Source organism: Venturia canescens, chromosome 9 (genome assembly GCF_019457755.1).
Source record: "Venturia canescens isolate UGA chromosome 9, ASM1945775v1, whole genome shotgun sequence".
Classification (NCBI taxonomy): domain Eukaryota; kingdom Metazoa; phylum Arthropoda; class Insecta; order Hymenoptera; family Ichneumonidae; genus Venturia; species Venturia canescens.
Genome location: NC_057429.1, coordinates 10,264,758 through 10,283,628, shown reverse-complemented (window position 1 = coordinate 10,283,628; position 18,871 = coordinate 10,264,758). Strand labels below are relative to the sequence as shown.

Here is an 18,871-nt window from a genome sequence, read left to right as displayed (position 1 = left end):
TCGTCACCATCGTTACTCACAGTAATTATTCAAATTCAATTCCCTCCGTGCATGCAACGAATATTGAAAAATGGGGAATAAAACAAAGTTTATTGATCCGACAGCACCGATCGAGCTCTCGAATCAAATTGCAGCAACAACATCATTTTCCAAGTGCCACCAAACGCACGAAAAAGTCACGCGAAGCCCCACGATTTTTCTGTTTGAAAAGTTTCCCCGCATATCGATTACTTCCAACGATAATTGCTCGGTTGCGTGGAAAAAAAAAAGAAATGAAATCGAGTCGACATGAAAGTTCACATAAATTGCAGGTCAGAGCGACGTTATCGTCGAATCGCGATCGTTGCAGTGACACAACAGAATAAGGGAGCTTTTTCCCACTATTATTATCAGTATCGTGGTTTACAGTGGTGTTCTATTTTCGTATCCCTCAGTCCGTGCATTAATGTCAAAAGAGAAGCCCTGCGAAGATGTGTCGAGTCGTTGCTGACGCGGAGAACACACACGAGTCCGGTATTTCACGACTGTACGTCTTCTGTACATGTTTAGAAAATGTAAAATGTATATGCACACGATGAGCGAGGACACGATCGTGCTAACTTTACGATACGATGCTGAATTATTGATCGACTAAATTCTTATACTCTGGCTCTTAGCGACATTGACAAATGCCGTCAAAATTATGCTGCCCACTGCTTTTCCCCGACTTTCGATCGATTTTATATTTCATTGCTTCAAAATAATGGGAACGGAAAATCTGCGAATGACGTATTCCATGGAACGAGGAACCGAGCGTTGGAATTTCATAAAAATCTAACGCTATCGATCCGCTTCCGTTTCTGAATATGCTTCACTGAAATAAAATCATTTACTGAGACCGCAAAATGTTTTTTTAAGGGGTCTACTCCAATTAGACGTGCAAAAAAGTTTTTACGAATTTTTTTGATCGGTTTAAATCATAAATATGGATGTAAAAAGTGTCAAGCCTTAAAAATACACTCTTAAAATACACAAAAAATTTTTTATTTTTTTTTTTACTCAGTTTTCGTACAGAAAAATGGGGGGAAGACAGGTTCAAAAAAAGATGGGGATGATGCACCGTTGATAAAATCTCTGGAATGGACGATCGGAGAAAAAAAATAAAAATGCTTTTAGATTAAATAGATAAATGGCTTTAGCGCATATCATACGATTTTTGATTTTTTAAAAAACGACAAAATGGCGGTCATTTTTCCAAAAACTACGAAAAAGCACGTTTTTTCATCGTTTTTGCAAAAAAAATAGTTCCACTCAAAATTCGAAAATTCGTATACTGCTCAGTAGAGCTCGGATCTTTAAGATTTTAGTACGAAACTTTTAAATATGTGTACTCACGAAAAATGCAATAAAAATAGAAAAAAAATCGATTTTTTGAAAATTCTAATTAGGCTAGGCTCCTTAATGTGCCCAACAAAATATTTTTTGCACTCGACAAAATGCTCTCTTCGTTTTGATATTCGACATTCTGTTACCTGAATTGAAAATATTTGTTCAATAACCATTCGTAATTTTGTACCTGCAAATAATAAACACTGCCTCAGAACTCGGGTTTTGACCGATTCTAGTCCACGTCGATAAAGGTCTGTTGACAAGAGTTGTAAGAAATTGTTTGAGAGCCAACAAAATAGTTTGAATCTATTTAAAAAATCGATGTTTTTAACAACTCTGTCGGTTTTCAGTGTTATTCTTTCTCAAAGTGGACTTGAAATTCAAGCAAATTCGTTTCTGGTGGCACCTAAAAATATAATTCGTGCCGGGTCGAAAAAGCTGTTTATTTCAACTCATCCTCTATCAGTCTGTTCAACATGTTGAGCTAGCCTCTCACATTTAACGAAATTAGACATTGGACTGCATCGAGAAAATACATCTATTCGATAAAGCTTCAATTCTCGAACACCGACAATCTCAAAGTTGAACTTTTTCAATGAAACATGTGAAAAAATCGTTCATTTCATGAAATTATTTATAATTTCGAAAGTTGCTTTCTCAAGGAACATTTTTCATCGATGAATCTGGATTCGTGAGCGAATTACGAGGAGCTTTGTTTTTCTCTTACGTAACAATGAAAACTGGTTTTAAAAAGGGATTTTATCATGCAAACTGGTGTTCATCGAGAGGCTTAAAAATAAATGGCTTCTCAAAAACGCTCTATCCTTTCGAGGGAGTCCGAGTTCTTGAGCTTTTGCCAAAAGAGCTTTCAACTACTTCCGGTAATTCGTTCCAGAAGTACAATGTTACCGACACTCGCAAAAGCAGCAGCAGATGTGCTGCAATAAAATGACGCAAGCTTTCCGTCCTCGACGAGCATCGCGTCGCCCACGCACTCGGGGTTATTACGCCGTTGTGACAATAGATGGCGCGTCTCTCATCCGCAACGGTTTTTCGTATCGAAAAAAAATCAGCGGATTCGATTGCAGCAAAAATGAAACTAAAATTTGTCAATAATTTAGCGGGGTCATCGAAACCGATTCGAGTTTGGACAGCAACTGAAAAAAGTCAAAGTTTACGACAAATTACAAAGAAACCGAATCTTCCCGATCGAAATTCACGAGTTTGAACAACTACGTGAAAATCGTTGAACAAAAAAGGGAAATCTTACTTTCGACAGTCCCTTTTCATGCGAGCCTAACTTTACGTGTCGTGACACAAAGAAAATAGCCTCGCCGAGGCTCTTGCCAGAAGCGCTCGAACGAGCGCCATTCAAGTTTTTTTTCACCTCGCAACCCTTTGAACGAAAAAGAAACGTACGGCGTTCACCCCGCAGGGGGAACTTTCCCTTTCGCACGAGTAAACTGGCCCGACGATGGTCCGCGAACAGGTCAGTGGGTCAATGTCCAAGGTCGCTGCAAGGGCGAAGCGAAATGGATCGTTTTATTATTAGATGACGAGTGAAGTTGGGATCGATCGAGTTGGCAGGAGTTTTTTCTACGAGGCTCGAGAATCGTTGACTCTCGGTCGATCCAATATCTAGAAAATTCAACATTTTTCAATAATTCCTCCCCATTTTGTTTGACACGGAAGCAAAATCGATTTTTCCCTAAATTCTCAATTTTCAAAATACCTTCGTCGAAAATTTCGAAATTTCGTGACTTATTTCACACCCGAAACTTGCCCAAAAATTTTAAGCAGGCTTCGATCTGTTTCAATTCACTCGGACCACGAAATAAAATTCGTTCCGATAAATTCCCGGTAAGAGGCCGCCTCGTGCCTCTCGAGGCACTTCTCTCAGCGATAAATTCTTCGCTACAAAGTAGTAGCTCGATCCGAACCGGCCTGATTAACAGGCGTACAATTATTTTAATCCGCATCGTCTATAGAGACGCGTCGCCAGACATTCGTCGAGTCGTGTTTGCTCAGGAGGTGAAACACCGATTGAAATGTCCTCTGCTGGGTGCAGCAGAGCTGCGATCTCATTAGCGCGGTATCGTGGCGGAGATTCGAAGGAATGTGGGATTCGCTCGTGTCCACAGCAGCGGAGGTTTCCGTCTCATTATTTTGAGGAGGGAGTTAATAGAATCACGGGAAACGAAGTTTCGTGTTCGCGTATTTAAAATGCATGTGTCAAGGTCGGACTCGGGGCTGGGCATTGATAACTGTCAGTTTCCTTGTTCTCATTTCATTTTTTTAATTCGCAGGTGTTCTCTATCGCAAGGAAAATGTCTTAGAAAGCAGAGGGTCGTCGTTGAGTGGGAGAACTCGAAACTAAAGTAACGTAAGCGGCGCACAGTCCGTGTGTGACTGCGTAGAAACGATAGCAGGGAAGGATCGATCTCGACGTTATAATTCCGTGGCAATCGATGAAACGTGAGAAGTTGGACACTCGAGTAAACGCTTCCAGTGTTAAATTGCGGAGCGTAGAGGCCACGAGGAGCTCCCGGAGACTCGCAGTCCGGATTTACTCGTTGGTGTCTATAGTCGAGTCGAAGGGAAAGCGACTTTCGAAACGGAAGAGAAAAAACACAATATCGAAGCTGTTACAACGCAGCTGTCAGTTCCGGCTCGATTAGTTCGCAGAGCCTCGGGTGCTCTCGCTCCTGCGATAAATAACGAAAAATCTCTTTCAACATGTCTTGTCGCTAAGACGACGATCCTCGAGCAGGTGAAACGAGATACGAAAAATCGGCGTATACTCGCGGTGCATCTTAGCTGCGTAACCCGAGCTCTTAATCTGCGGTTCGGTGAAGAGTTGCGTGAAAAATAAAACAATCGGCATTCCCGTTGCTATCGCTGGGCGAGCGATCCGTCTCTCTTTCTCCAGCTCGGTTGATCTCGAGCTCGGGAACCCACGAGCGGAGCCTACTCGATGCGTTGTGAGAAAACGAGGGGGACGCGAAAAGAATTCGTTGCTGAAGAATTTCGAGGAATCTCCGGGGAAAACTGGCTTCTTTTAACTCGATTCACGTTCCCTGCGATCGTTAGACGCTCCCACCATAATTGTGACGTCCTTGGCGACTCGCAGCTCGTAAAGGCTGCCCGGTTGCTACGTCGAGGAAGAATATTCTCGTTTCGAATAACTCTGCAGTATCGAGCGGCTCCGCGAGCTGCTCATTAAGCCGTTTCCGAAGCTCTCGTGCTTCTTTTCCTCTTCTCGAGAGATTGCTCATGCAATTCGTGCAAATCCTGGTTTTAACCGTTGAGCGATTCACAGGCTGTGCCTTCTTTTCCACGCTCGGAGTCTTCCCCTCCGGCAAATTGGTGACGCACGATCCACTCCGCACTACTTCTAAGCTCGTTTTTCTCGTTTCGTTCTCTCCTTAATGCGCGTCTCTAGCGCTTTGCTTTTTTCTCCTTCGTTCTCGGTGACTCGTGACGCCGCGCTTCACGCTCTGAACTGAACGCGAGTCCGCGAGAACCGGCGCACACAGCCAGAAACGCGAGCACAGGCCACTTCGATTCAGATTTAAAGAGGAAACGAAGGTTTCTCCCAATTCTTTTCGTGTCTCAATCGTCCTGTGCGTTAAGAAAAAGATTTTCAAAGCATTTTCGCTCAAATGTCCAACGATCCCGCGATCAACGCGATCGATTTTACGAGGAAAGCCCCGTGCGAGTCTGTCGACATTCTCGCAAGCAGAAGGGCGTGATTCGTGACGACTCGGCCTCTGAAGTGACGAAGTCTGTGGCGTTCTCGAGCGCTCTAAATCGATGTGTGTACTCTCGATCTATATATACCTCGAACAATGGTATTTCGTGACGTTATTTCCTCGGCAATGATCATTATCCTCGTCGACGCATCATCGTCGTCGTCGAGTTATGTCGAATTGGAGAGGGAGATATTTAAGCGACGTAAAACGAGCACATTTCAATTCAGAGAGGGAATATCCGCAGCGCTTTTAATCCCAGTTTAATATTTGTCGTAACAATCAAGACGTTTTTTCGGCTTTCTCGTGACTCTGTTTGAATTCGTGTCTCCACATTTGAACGTTCCTGAACGAGTTTACAGTTTTTTATTGACTTTATTCAGACATTTCTTGTCCCCCCCTTTCGTACCGAGTGCCCGAGCCCTCCCGAGGGTTCGATCTTCAAGAGAGTGCTCCACTTTCGAGTCACTGTTCCAAGCGACTGTAAATTCGTTCCCGACAAATGCACGGTGAATTGGAAAGGTGGCGAACGACAGAATAACTCTGGACAGCGACAGGAAACCATTTCTCTCTCGTCTTCAAATATTCGCAAATGCGATTATTCCGCATTTCGTGACCGAGGCACTTCTGCGCTCAGCCTTTCTGGGCGGTCCCATTTTTCAACGTATATTTTCTTCGTTACACCGCGATAAGCGAATTACTGCGGACTATCGTCGTCGTCGTCGTCGTCGTTGTGATTTCATGATCGTAACGATATCAGTACGAGGTGACGCGATGACAAACAAAAAATCCCCCTTTCCACTCGCAGCTTGTCGTGGAATTTGATCGACTGTACATGCAAGTACTCGCTCATATGATTCGTAGACACAATAATGAGCCCTTGTGCACAATTATCATGCGCACTTTTTATGCCTGTTTAACTTTGAAAATTCGATCAGAATGTTTTTGGAATAAACGGAAATAACTCACGGTAGCGAACTTTTCGGTAGAGTTTCAAGGATATTTCAAGAGTACAAAAACATTTTTTTCATGTGAGAAATACTAATTCGTACATGGCTTATGCGCAAAGACTGATTGTCGAAGTTTCTCAGCTGCGAACAATGCGGAGATCGTGTTTATCGTCTGCAACAAAAATTCCAAATTCTTTCTCCATTTTCATATCCTTTCATACGACGAACCTGTAAAAACCCGAAAAAATTATGAAATTTTATGAAATTGTGTTTTATCAAACTCTCTAAAAATATGAAAAAAAAAATATATAAAAATAAGACTTCTCTGGAAGAAGAAGAAATATCATTTTAACTTGCTGCAAATATAGAATTTCGCAATTTTTTCGGGTTTTTATAGGTTCGTATGAAAGAAAAATATATGAAAGTGGAAAAAGAATTTGGAATTTTTGTTGCGGACAATAATAACGATCTCCGCATTGTACGCAGCTGAGAAACTTCGGCAATCGGATAAACTAATATTTCTCACATTAAAAAATGTTTCTGTGCTTTTGAAATATCCTTAAAACTATACCGAAAAGTTCGCTGCGGTGAGTTATTTCCGTTTATCCTAAAAACATGTCCGAAAACAATAGATTTTTTGACTTTTCAAAGCAGCTTAAGAATAATTCTGAGTTTCGTGCTGCTTTGTAATTCGTATAAGGTTTCGCCATGATTTACTCGGGAAAATTTCTGTACATCGAAGATTCGTTCGAACTTCGAAAGCGTTTAGAGTAAAAAATTGTTTCTGGCGTATCGGCAAGGCCAGGCCGGGGATTTCTCGTGTACGAGCAAGTGTGAGTAAACGTCGTCGAGCTATAAAATTAATCGCATCTCGGGGATCTCAATTTAACAGGTTGCGAAGCAGCCACTGTTTAAACAAGTGGAAAATACCCTGCGAAGATGTGCGCGTGCATGGTAACGTTCCGAAATAGTTTCTAGCGGGTGTCCTGTCGAGCGCGGAGCAAAAGAATATGGATCCTCAAAGTTGTTGATCGACCTCGTTTGAGGAACGCCGCTGAAGTTTACAACGTTCGAGTCCAACGAAACGAAGGAAAAAAAACATTTGTAATTGACCAATTTTAGATTTCACGAAGTATCGAGGCAGCTCGAAAAACTACGAATTGTAAAATCGACGAGGAGCGAAATTGGAGAATAACTGGAATCATTGGAGGATCTTTTGACATAATTTCGTTGGACTCGAACGTTGCAAACTTCAGTGTCGTGTCTGAGGAGTCGAGAGAGCAATTGTCGTAGAAAGATTGCGAGTGCGATAAGTTTCCTCGGAGATAGTAGAGCGACGAAAAATATGCTCGAACACGATCGAGTAATCGCCAAATTTTTATTTCGATTGCTATCGTGATTATGATCAGCGTTACGAAGCGATACGAGGCGAGTGAGGGAAGTAGAAACGCGTCGATTGGACGCTCGTCGCGGTTAGATAAGCCGGTTAGAAAATAAAAAGAGGAAAAGAAATAAATAAACGAAACTGTGTCACGCGAAGGCGAGAAAGGTAGGAAGGCGCGTTGAGAGCTGTTTGTCAAAGCGATCTTGCGTGATATTTCTCATGTATTTTTTATGAGCCTCCCCGTTTATCTTCCTCAACAGTAAGATGACGCGACGCGCTTAGATTAAAGAGAAAAAAGTTTACGGTGACGCAGAAAACGTGCAAATTCGAGATCGTTCGCGAAGGCGAGCTCCTTCTCTTCCCCTTCGCCCTTTTTTCTTCCTCCTTTTCGCCCTTCTCCTTCGTTAAGTATCCATTGACGCGGAAGAATAGCGCGAAGGCCGGAGCTCGAGGGCTCGTTTGTGGGGAGGGTAGCAGTCGCGTGTGCACCGGCGATATAACCCCCGGAGAGGCTCGCAAGTGGAAGCAATCGGAGATTATTCTCATTCACAACTTTGACATTCTTCCCTCGTAGCTCTCGGCGGTGCAATTTTTCCTTATCGGACATCCCCATCCCGAATCTCACGGAGGAGAAATTCGTGATGATTTTTGACGGAGCCGAGCTCCGCTGGAGCTGGGCTTCGAGGGTATTTTGCGAAGCATTTTTGAGCGAGTTTGGCTTGATTTCCTGGGAAAAAATGCTTTCGTGAACCTCCGGACTTTCCACATCCGGAGCTTCGAGGACAGCTGCACTCCTGTCGCTCGAGTCCTTCCCGGCAATCGTTCTCGATCGAATTCGGGACCCGGTGAAGGTTCGGTTGAAAATGGGTTTCTCCCGGTGCCCGAGGAGTCCCAAGTGCGCGTGGCGACGCGTTGATTCTTTGATCGAAGTGAAAAAGAGCGGCGGAGGGAGCGGGTGTCTGGCGGTTGCTCTTTTCTGGAGAGCCTGCGCGTGCAGCGTCAGCATTAGCTTCAGCTGTTTTTTTATTTCCCTGCAAATTGTTCGAAGGGGTAGTTGCGCAGGAGTTTGCGTGGGGATTTAGCGCCGAGTTTTCCGGCGAGAAGAGCGATGGAGAGAGAGAGAGCGATAGAGCGTGTATGTATTTATACGAGGGAGGGTGAACCGAAGATGTGAGAGAAGCGAGGGTTAAACGAGTGGGAGACGGAGAGGAGGAAAAACCACTTGCGAGTCGACGTGTGTGTTTTTACTGAGAGTTGACAAATTAAGGAAGTTGAGGCTGTACAGTCATTTTTTTACCCAAAGGTTATGACCTGTACCTTTCAAAAGTTAGGCCGGTTTACAGTTTGGCAATGTTGCACACGCTTTAAAGAAAAGTCGGGAAAAAGAGACGAAAATCTGGTGAAAACTCAGTCGAAAATACGAACGGTGACGATCCTAGCCTCAAAAAACTGTACGGGAAACAGATTATTATTAATATAATCTCGGCAAATCTTCTAATAAATCTGAAAAAAATTGACATTATTCAGCAAGCTTTGCTCATGTTGCCCAAAAAATTTCATGCCCGTGCAGTTTTTTCTCAGCAATTGCGCCACCGATCATGCTGATTTTGGGTGGAATCGAAAGAGAATTTATTAATTAATCTCCAGTTAAATTTTCAAAGCCTCGGATGACTCAGAAGTTTCGTAATTCAAAAAAATCACTTGCCAATTTTCCCCCTTCCACCGTGAATCGTTTTATTTAGAGAAAGTATACTCGGCGCGGGCCTCGAGCCAGCAGCGGACGACAGGGCTGTCAATGTACTTGTCCCGAGACTCTACCGAGTCTCTTGATTTTCAGCATCATTTCTAACGGAGATATCGCTGAATGTGTCTCGACTTCCACAAGATTACATGTCATTTGGGCCAAATTGTTATTGATTTTTCTCAGCAACGACGCTCCTAAACTGTCTCAAAAATTAACTGATTTTTTTGTACACTTAACAAGTTGCAATCGGTTTAAAAGCGATGAAATCATTTTCATTCTAATGCCTCAACTTCCTTGAGAGGGAAAAGAGCCGAGTTTACGCGAGGCGAGGTGCCGAAGGGATAAAAATCTTGGTGCGCTTCGGAGTAGGAAGATGAGAAAAACAAGGGACGAGACTAGACGCCGGATGGGAGAGAAAACTGCGGTGTGTGAGTGTTGCTTACGCGTTCAGGGGTTGAAGCGAAACGGAGGTGCGTACACACGAATAAGTAACCGAGCGAGGGAGAAAGAGAGTTGTATGCGTGCGCTATCGACCGGCGAAGAGCGGCAGAAGCCGGAACCAGACGTCCTTCCTTCTCTTTGCGTATTGCCTGGTTGCTGCTGCTGGGCTGCTGCTGCCGGACGCACGAAGCGCCGCCGGTGTGCCCCACCCTTGTCAGGAGAGTAGGGGCCGCGTCGAGGGTTGTGTGTAGGTGAGAGAGAGACAGAGATCGTCCAATACTACCAATGAACTTCCTGTACGTGAGTTGCCGAGGAAGATGGAGCGAGAGCCGAAGATACAGTGAGAGAGAGGGAGAGAGGAGGAGAGGGAGAATGATAGCGAGAGTAAGGGAGAGAGAGAGAGAGAGAGAGATCACAGGCACGCAGAATGCCTACTCTCGCTTAGTGATAGCGTAGAGACTGTAGTGTTCACATCACCACACACCACAAATCACAAAATTCATTATTATCCACTCAATAAAGAAAGACACGAAAAAAGAAACCCCCTCGGCGCGCAAACCCTCATCCAATTTCTTTCACTTTCGTCCCTCCTCAGTGTGCTTAATGATAAATAATAAATTTCTTATAAATAAACTCGAATAAATAGAAACTGGGAGGAAGTAATAGTTCGATCGTAAATAAAACTCTACAAGTACGTCGTAAACGCAGATATTTTTGTAAACGTAACAAGTGTCGGTCGGGGCGCACGGGCTACTGTCAAACGTGTTTTTCCTTTTTTCGTCAGGCAAATTTGCCCATTCTGGCACCGAGGACGGATGCTTTTTTCTCAGCGGTCTTGGATCGAGTCGAATTTTTAACCCAGCCTCTCTCCTTCCCAACTTTTCTTCCCTTAAACTTCACACGCCTGCCTTTTTTACACCCTCAACGGTCCAATTTACTCTCCGTGCGTAAAGCGAGGAAAAACGTCCGTGCGGAGCGAGAGAGTTCCGGGCAAATCGTGTCCGGAACCCCCCCGGAGGAACACGCCGCTACCCCGACTCTCACGACACACCCTTTCTTCTTGCCGCACGCGCTTATAACCTTCCGATCTCGGCTCGTGTGAACGCCCCAGTGCAGCCTTATACCAGGCTAAATAACTGCAGTGGTTGTGCCAATATTACCAGACAAAAACGTACTACGAGTCCCCACCCCCTCGCAATCTCACTCTCTCTCTCGGTCTGTCTTGCTACGAGCTTTCCCCTGCGACCTTCACCCGAGCCCGGGGCTCAACCCTTTCGGCTCTCTCTCCAACCTGACGATTCTCCCGGCAGACACGACAACGTGAAGCCGGCACGAGGAACTGTCGGCTGTCATTATTTAAAGCTTACTCTACTTGTTTTATTAGGGAAGATAAAAAAGCACTATTCACTCGGAAATATATACTTACGAATGTGAACGTTTTTCTGTCGATTGACCTGTAGCCGAAATACACGAGTTTGACAAGTGGTGAAATTTCGTCAGTGGCCGAGTACAAAGACGTTCGATTTTTCAGTGATATCGAGAACGATTTTTTAACCTTTTCTCTACGTGCTTTTACGCACCAACGAAAATTACATATATTTGTATATATATACACTAAAGTATATAATCGCAACAAAATGGGCGGATGTACATCAAAGGATACCGCTTCCGCTGACGAGTACGTATTTTTTAATTCTCTCTTCTTTCCGTTTAGAGCTTTCTCCGTCTCACCTTTTCCGAGGAGAGAATCGAGCGCCGGAAAAGCGTGCGAAATAAACCTCGACACTCGGGATTTACTCGTCACTCTTATTTTCGAAATTCCTCTCGAGAAGAGTCCCCGAAAATCTGTTGTCTCCAAGAGACTTTGCTTATCTGAGATAGATCGAAATGCACCGAAATTGAAATACATATTTCGTTCCAATTCCGGAGTTACGTTTATCGGCCTTCGCAATCGGTTCGAGCAAGCTGCACGAAATACATTTTGGATCAATCTCATCCGTGCGAGGAAAAAAATCTTATTTTGAGACGCACAACTGACGCAGAGTTTTTGTACGATTATTTATCTTCGGCGAAGGCAACGGATGTGTCACGTTAAGGATGAACACGAGCTTCGTCGACCATGAGATGAGAACCTTGAGGCTTTGCGAGTTTAGAAAGTATACACCACGCTGTGGATATTTGTATGAATTTATTATTCGAATATTCGCACGAACACAGTAGAAACTCTCGTAATTTTGCTCACCGCAGCTCGGAGTACTTCGCAACTCTGTCCCCAGCTCCCCAACCCCGTCGACTGTCGCAGGTGCAAAAATGCGCGCGAATCAATGCTCATTTTCGACGGGAAAGAAGCCCCGAATTTTCAGGCTTTCAAGACGCTTTTTTCTATCGTTTTTTTCACACATTTGGTGAATGAAAAAAATACATGTTTCTGTGTACTCTAAATTATGTGTCGAGGCTTTTAAAAATAGAATGTGCTGCGACACATTCTGCCTTTGAAATTCGCTCGCCTATTCGCGCCCAGCACGTACGAATTCGATTTTTTCCTCTACGAATAATCCGCAGGGATGAATCATTCATAGTGGCATTTTTAAAAATACTGGGAACTGTGACGCTTTGGAAATTTTCCGATCGCTATAGAATTCAATCGTGGCAATAAAACTTGCTGCGAACACTTGAACGTCGTTTCGAATCGAACGAAATTCGATAATTGTACGTAAAATTGCAAACTTGGATTACGACGAAAGAACAAACGAGATCATGAAAAATTTTCCATTCTTATAATGAATATTTGAAAATGCGAGGGAATTAATTTATTCTAAATTGTAATTTCGACCAATACACGAACTTAACGAACCTCCCGAACGAAGCGTTTCGGAGCGTTTTAAAAATCGCAATTCCACCGCCCCAAACTTTTGATCTTGAATCTCTTATCCCCCAGGAGTTTCATCAAATCCGTCCGATAAAAAAGGCTCTCAACCATGAACGTCATATCGCGTTCGAGATTCGTTCTAAAAGCTTTGATAGAATCAAAATTGCCGGCCAAATTAACGAGACACTCTAGACGCCCTTCCGGTTCCGTTCGTCGTGCCCTCGCTCACCTCGCTACCGCCGATCCCCAAATATCGTAAGTAGTCGAGATGAGACAAATTGCCGCGTTCAATTGAGAGCGGTTTCGTAGCCGTACGTAGACATACGAAAACGTGCACGCTGTTTCAACTTTCATAGGATATTCTGTAAGGATATCTTTTCAGATATTTTTTTCACCCAATAAAGCAAAGAAAGAAGAAAAGTCGTTGGTTCTGCTGGAAAAAACTCCATTGCTCTATATTCAGAATTTTTATTCGGATTCCTCTCGTTCTAATAATAACAAATTAGTGGGATGGCAACCACTGGTGAATGGGGATTTTTACGAAAAATGAAAGAAGAAAAAACTTGCATGTAATTCGGTTTCATTCCGGGGGGAAGAGCCCCGGAAACGAAGGATAAAATTGCGTCATACGATTTTGTATACGTAGAAATAATACCAAAAAAATGCTCAACGGCATCATGTTTATTGAACAATTAGCGTGTAATCTGATAAAAAAAGGTGGGTCACCGAACAAGCGAAAACTTAATCTCTAAGGCAAACGATCCTCGGCGAAAAAACTCGGGTTCGAGCTGTCAAAATAGCTTTTTCAATTATCATCTTGCACATTCGATGTACACGGTCAACAACAAAGGCTGTCATTTCACTTCTTACCGAACAGAATTCTCGCTTTTTTCGAGTCTTTTATTTCCTTCGATAAATGCGTGGAGATTACAAATAAATTCGTAAAGATTATCTTCGTAGGAATGTTCAGGGCTCGTCTAACGCTGCGTCTTAATATTTATAATCCCAAGGGTCTAAATTGTCCACAATCACGTCGTAAAAATGAGGATTGTCGATTCACGAAAAATTGATTAAGTTGCATTTACTTTTTCGAAGTAAAAAATTTCTATGAGAGTCGACGATAAAAAATACTCGCTCAGCCCACTCCGCCGGGCAAACCCGAGCAATCGTTTCACAGTTTTTTTTGACAAAGTCAAGGAAATATTCAGGATGGCCAGTTCCTTCTGAAATATCCTGTATACGATCGCCCTCCCACGTGTGCACATCCGAGAGCGTACATGCATACTAACCGCGACATGATGAACAGTACGAGACAACAAGTAAAACGAACGAGTTCAGTGAGTCCAATCACGTGTAACAATCAAAACGGATGTGAAGTCGAATCGTTCAATCGAAATCCGTATCACGCATTTCCTCGGGCGGATATTCCCTCGCGATCATTCTATTTATAGTCATCGAGGTGCATCCCTGACTCTTCAACGGGAAATGACCACTCGTGAACCTTACCACGATTCTCTCGAAAAAAAATTACTTTAATAAAGCGATTATAAATAAATTCAATGGCACGATTGATGAAAGGATGATAAAATTATTGGCTCACAATTTGAACAACAATTTCGGATGGAAAATGATTTATTTATAATCTCGTACAAAAGTTTATCGATGATTTGACTTCTTGTTTAATGGAAATGTTTCATTTGTGTTTTTGCAGTAAAAACAAGATGGTTGACCAAGCAGTTCTTGATAAATTGGAAGCCGGCTTCACCAAGCTCGCTGCTTCCGACAGCAAATCCCTCTTGAAGAAATATCTTACGAGGGAATTGTTCGATCAGTTGAAAACGAAGAAAACTTCTTTTGGCTCGACTCTCCTCGACGTCATACAATCAGGTCTCGAGAATCACGACTCTGGCGTTGGTATTTACGCTCCGGATGCTGAAGCTTACACCGTTTTCGGTGATCTTTTCGACCCCATTATTGATGATTATCATCAGGGATTCAAGAAGACTGACAAGCATCCACCAAAGGACTTTGGTGATGTCGATACTCTTGGAAATCTCGACCCGACTGTAAGTATGACGAAACATCGATGAACCTTTAAAACTTGAAAACTTTTTCAAAATTGCCTTCAAAATTTGTGTATTCGGAGAAAAAGATTAGTTTTGGGACGAAAAAGAATTCAAATTGTCATACGTTACTTGGAAATTGTTCCAATTTTTCAATTCAGATTGTCGAGTTCAAATATTATTATGCATTTTTGTAAATTCGTTCAAATTATCTACGCTGGGATGGGGAACCAATCACAAAATTCATCGTCTGTAGAAAAAGTACAAATCCTCGGAACAGTTCAACTAAAGTTCAAATTCCAAGTGAAATTTCTCTGTGTTCCAACAAAGAAGATTCAAATGATTGAAAAAAAAAATCAATAAGATAAACGTGAAATAAATGAATTTTTGAAAAACAAACAGGGCGATTACATCGTGTCGACGCGTGTGAGATGCGGACGATCAATGGAGGGTTATCCGTTCAACCCGTGCTTAACGGAAGCCCAGTACAAGGAGATGGAGGATAAAGTATCGAGCACGCTGTCGGGATTGGATGGCGAGCTCAAGGGTACATTCTACCCGTTGACGGGAATGAGCAAGGAAGTACAGCAGAAGTTGATCGACGATCATTTCCTTTTCAAGGAAGGTGATCGTTTCTTGCAAGCGGCGAACGCTTGTCGTTTCTGGCCGACTGGACGTGGTATCTACCACAACGATGCTAAGACGTTCCTCGTCTGGTGCAACGAGGAAGATCATTTGCGTATTATTTCGATGCAAATGGGTGGTGATCTTGGTCAGGTTTACCGACGTCTCGTAACCGCCGTAAATGACATTGAGAAGAGAATACCATTCTCGCACAACGATCGTTTTGGATTTTTGACATTCTGCCCAACGAATCTCGGCACAACGGTGCGTGCTTCGGTGCACATCAAAGTACCGAAACTCGCTGCGAACAAGGCCAAGCTCGAGGAGGTCGCTTCCAAGTTCAATCTCCAAGTTCGTGGCACGCGCGGCGAGCACACCGAAGCTGAGGGCGGTATTTACGACATTTCCAACAAGCGACGTCTCGGTCTTACCGAGTACCAGGCCGTCAAGGAAATGCACGACGGTATCGCTGAACTCATCAAGATCGAGAAAGAGCTGTAAAAAGTTACGATCTCGTATTGCGATTGTCCATCAAAAGCCCCTTTTCTCCCTGAAACAACAAACGACTTATTTCCCCAAACGTGATTTTTTCCAACACTCGAGTCATACTAATCCCTACATCAAAGTTTGACAAGTTCCTTTTTATTAGCGTATACCAAATAATTGTGAGGCGAAAAAGGCAAAATAATAAAAATGATAACAACCACGGAGGAAGGGTTGGGGATTGAATAAAGAAGCGAACATCGAAAGATTCATTAGAATTTGAAATTGCAGAAAGAGAGAGCAAATCCTATTGTTTTTATTGTGAAAACTGTGCGTATTATTTATCGTCAGTATTTTTGTTGTTCCGTTTGCTTCTTTCTTTGCCCTCCATTATAATCCTTTTTTCATCATTCTTTTTCAAATGATTGTATTATTTTTTGTCCTTTGTTTTGTTTCTCTTTCGAGCAAATCCAACAAGAGCCACAAGATTGTGTGCTTTTTTTGATTGTCCAGCTGATCACACGGACTCTTGTACTCGGTGTATTTAATCCTTGCTTTTATTCGTTTATCTTCGGTTGTTAGTTATTTCAAAGAGCAGAAAAACAATAAATAAGTTTTGATTATCGATGATTATTCAATGTTATCGTGTATTTTATTGCGATACTGTTTTGTCACTCATTGCTCATCCACATTACCGCTCTAGTGCTGCCACCGCATCATCACTACCCTCGTATCCTTTCCAACGGAATAAAAAATGAAAAATGTTGAATAAAAATTGTGATTTTTCTCTCACGGTGATAATACAAAAATGAAAAAATGAAAAAAAAAATTAATGAATAAACACCAATTGTTACGTGAAAGATAATTGTTCGGATCATAATTTTAAAACAATACACACACACGAACACGAAAATATTGGGTGTCATTTGTCACTTAGGAATTTAATGAGGATGTAGTTGTAACAAGATTATTAAAGAGTGTTAACAACAACAAAAAGTTAACTTAAATACGTAACAGCAAAGACAACGGAGCGGCAAAATGCTAGCGATTCTTTAGTCAAGATAAAAGAACCGTTGAATTGTCAGATGCATACTTTTTTCTTTCGGTCCCAATCGTATTAGTCCTCGATTTATTTGTTTTGTACCGGATTCAAGACGGACAGATAATACTTGAATGAAAATCAAGAACATAAGCGAGGATGAAATATTTTTGTTTAAGTTGGTTTAGCCACGTGATACGTAAAATGAAGACAGAAATGAACGAATAATCAACAACCTGATTGTATCGAATGCAAATTTTAGAACACGAGAATAAAGTAAAAGACATACACCCGAAGAGATTCACTCGTTTTTTTTTCATTTCCCTCTCTTTCCTCCCTTAATATTATCTCACATTACAAACTTCTGTCGTAATAATTTTCAGCACTCTGATCGACTCCTAGATTTTCAGTCTCAAAATTGCACGATAGAGAAAATGAAAAGAACGAATTCTGCACTTGCCACCATTTGAAAAACGTTGATTTTTATGAGTGATAATAAACCTTCGAGCTTTTGTTTAGTGAAATCTGTAGACTTTGTGGAAGGGGAGGGGGGGGGGGGGGGGTTAAGGGATTGAAGAGGAAGAGGGAAAAGGGGAAATCAGGAGATGAAGATTTTTATTTTCTCTTGATTTTGAATGCTCTACTACATATTAAAGATATTTGGTACAGGCTTACAATGTTACCATGCTAAAAACATAAAAATTTCAAAATGATCAGAATTTTATAAAATTTGGTGAACATATTCTTTAGTGACAAATTTGACAATACAAATTTTTTAAGATTTTTTTTCTGTACTGTTATCGAGTAATTGATCACTAAAGTTCACGTGTATAAGCATAGCGTTTCCATATATATATAGACATTCCGGGCATAAGAAATCTGCTTTAATATGCGTAATTACTTGATAACTAAGCAGAAGAAAATTTTGAAAAAAATTATGTTTTCAGAATTGATATTGAAGAACATTATCACCAAATTTGATCAATTTCTAATTATTTAGACTTTTGTACCATACATCGTTAGTTTCAATAAACTCAGAAACTCAGCACAACCGAAAGATATTGATCACTATTTGTCGAAGTATAAGATGGAACGAAGTATTGTATTATTCCAAGTTACTGAAGCGATGGTTTATGCTTAACAATTGACCTTTTTATTTCCACTTACTAAAATCTTCAAAAAGTTATGACCGCGGAAATGTTTTTTTGTAGTTGATGTATTTCATAAAATTCTTCGATTTTGGACAGTACATTATTATTACAAAAATGAGTTTCATAGCATTGAGGCACATCGAAAAAACGTCTTACAATCGTAACTTACAGTGTACGTTTCGTATATCTCTGTCTATCATTTGAATAAATCTATCAAATAATGAGAATCAACGATATTTATATTTTCTATGGTATCATTCGTAGGCTCAACTTTTAATGCCCAAGTCAAAGGTAATAAGATAACATGAGAAGACAGTGAAGAGTGGTTCATTCGTATAGGCGATATTAAGGAGGGTGGATAGCGACGATACAATGTTGCCATGCTAAACCATGTTAAATATACATTAAAAATTTCGAAATTATAAGAATTTAATAAAATTTGGTGAACATATTCTTTAGTGCCAAATTTGACAATACAAATTTTTAAAGATTTTTCTTCTGTACAGTTATTATCGAGTAATTGATCATTAAAGTTCACGTGTATAAGCATAGCGTTTCCATATATATATAGGTATGCATTCCGGGCATAAGACATCTGCTAATACGTATTTACTCGATAACTAAGAAGAATAAAATTTTGAAAAAAATTGTGTCTTCGCACTTGATGTTGAAGAACATTAACACCAAATTTGATCAATTTCTTATCATTTTGACGAATGTAGCCACCCTCCATAAAAATTTGATGAAAACGAAGTTTCTTCATTTTATTTCAAACTGAAATGTCATCTACGAGGGGACCTTGAACACCTAGTATTATGCGTCCTGTACAATAGTTTGAGCCCTCGTGACTTGAAAATAAGAATTTTCATGATTTACTCTAATGGGAGGTAGTTATTTTCGAGGGCTTTAGTCAATTCAATAAAAAAATTGCACTTAATTGCTATTGAATGAACATTCGAAATAATTCGTTGACTATAAAAATTAAAACGCGAGTTTCGGTAACTCT

General features: G+C 41.5%; 1 protein-coding gene across 1 annotated transcript; it reads left to right on the top strand.

Annotated features, from left to right (window-relative positions):
• Nucleotides 1-10,108: 10,108 nt before the first annotated feature.
• LOC122415659 (arginine kinase) lies at nt 10,109-15,898 on the top strand. The gene is made up of 3 exons (XM_043427983.1): nt 10,109-11,314; nt 14,217-14,571; nt 14,971-15,898. Exons 1-3 carry the CDS (start codon nt 11,274-11,276, stop codon nt 15,691-15,693), a joined length of 1,119 nt encoding a protein of 372 aa, XP_043283918.1. The 5' UTR covers nt 10,109-11,273; the 3' UTR covers nt 15,694-15,898.
• Nucleotides 15,899-18,871: the final 2,973 nt, after the last annotated feature.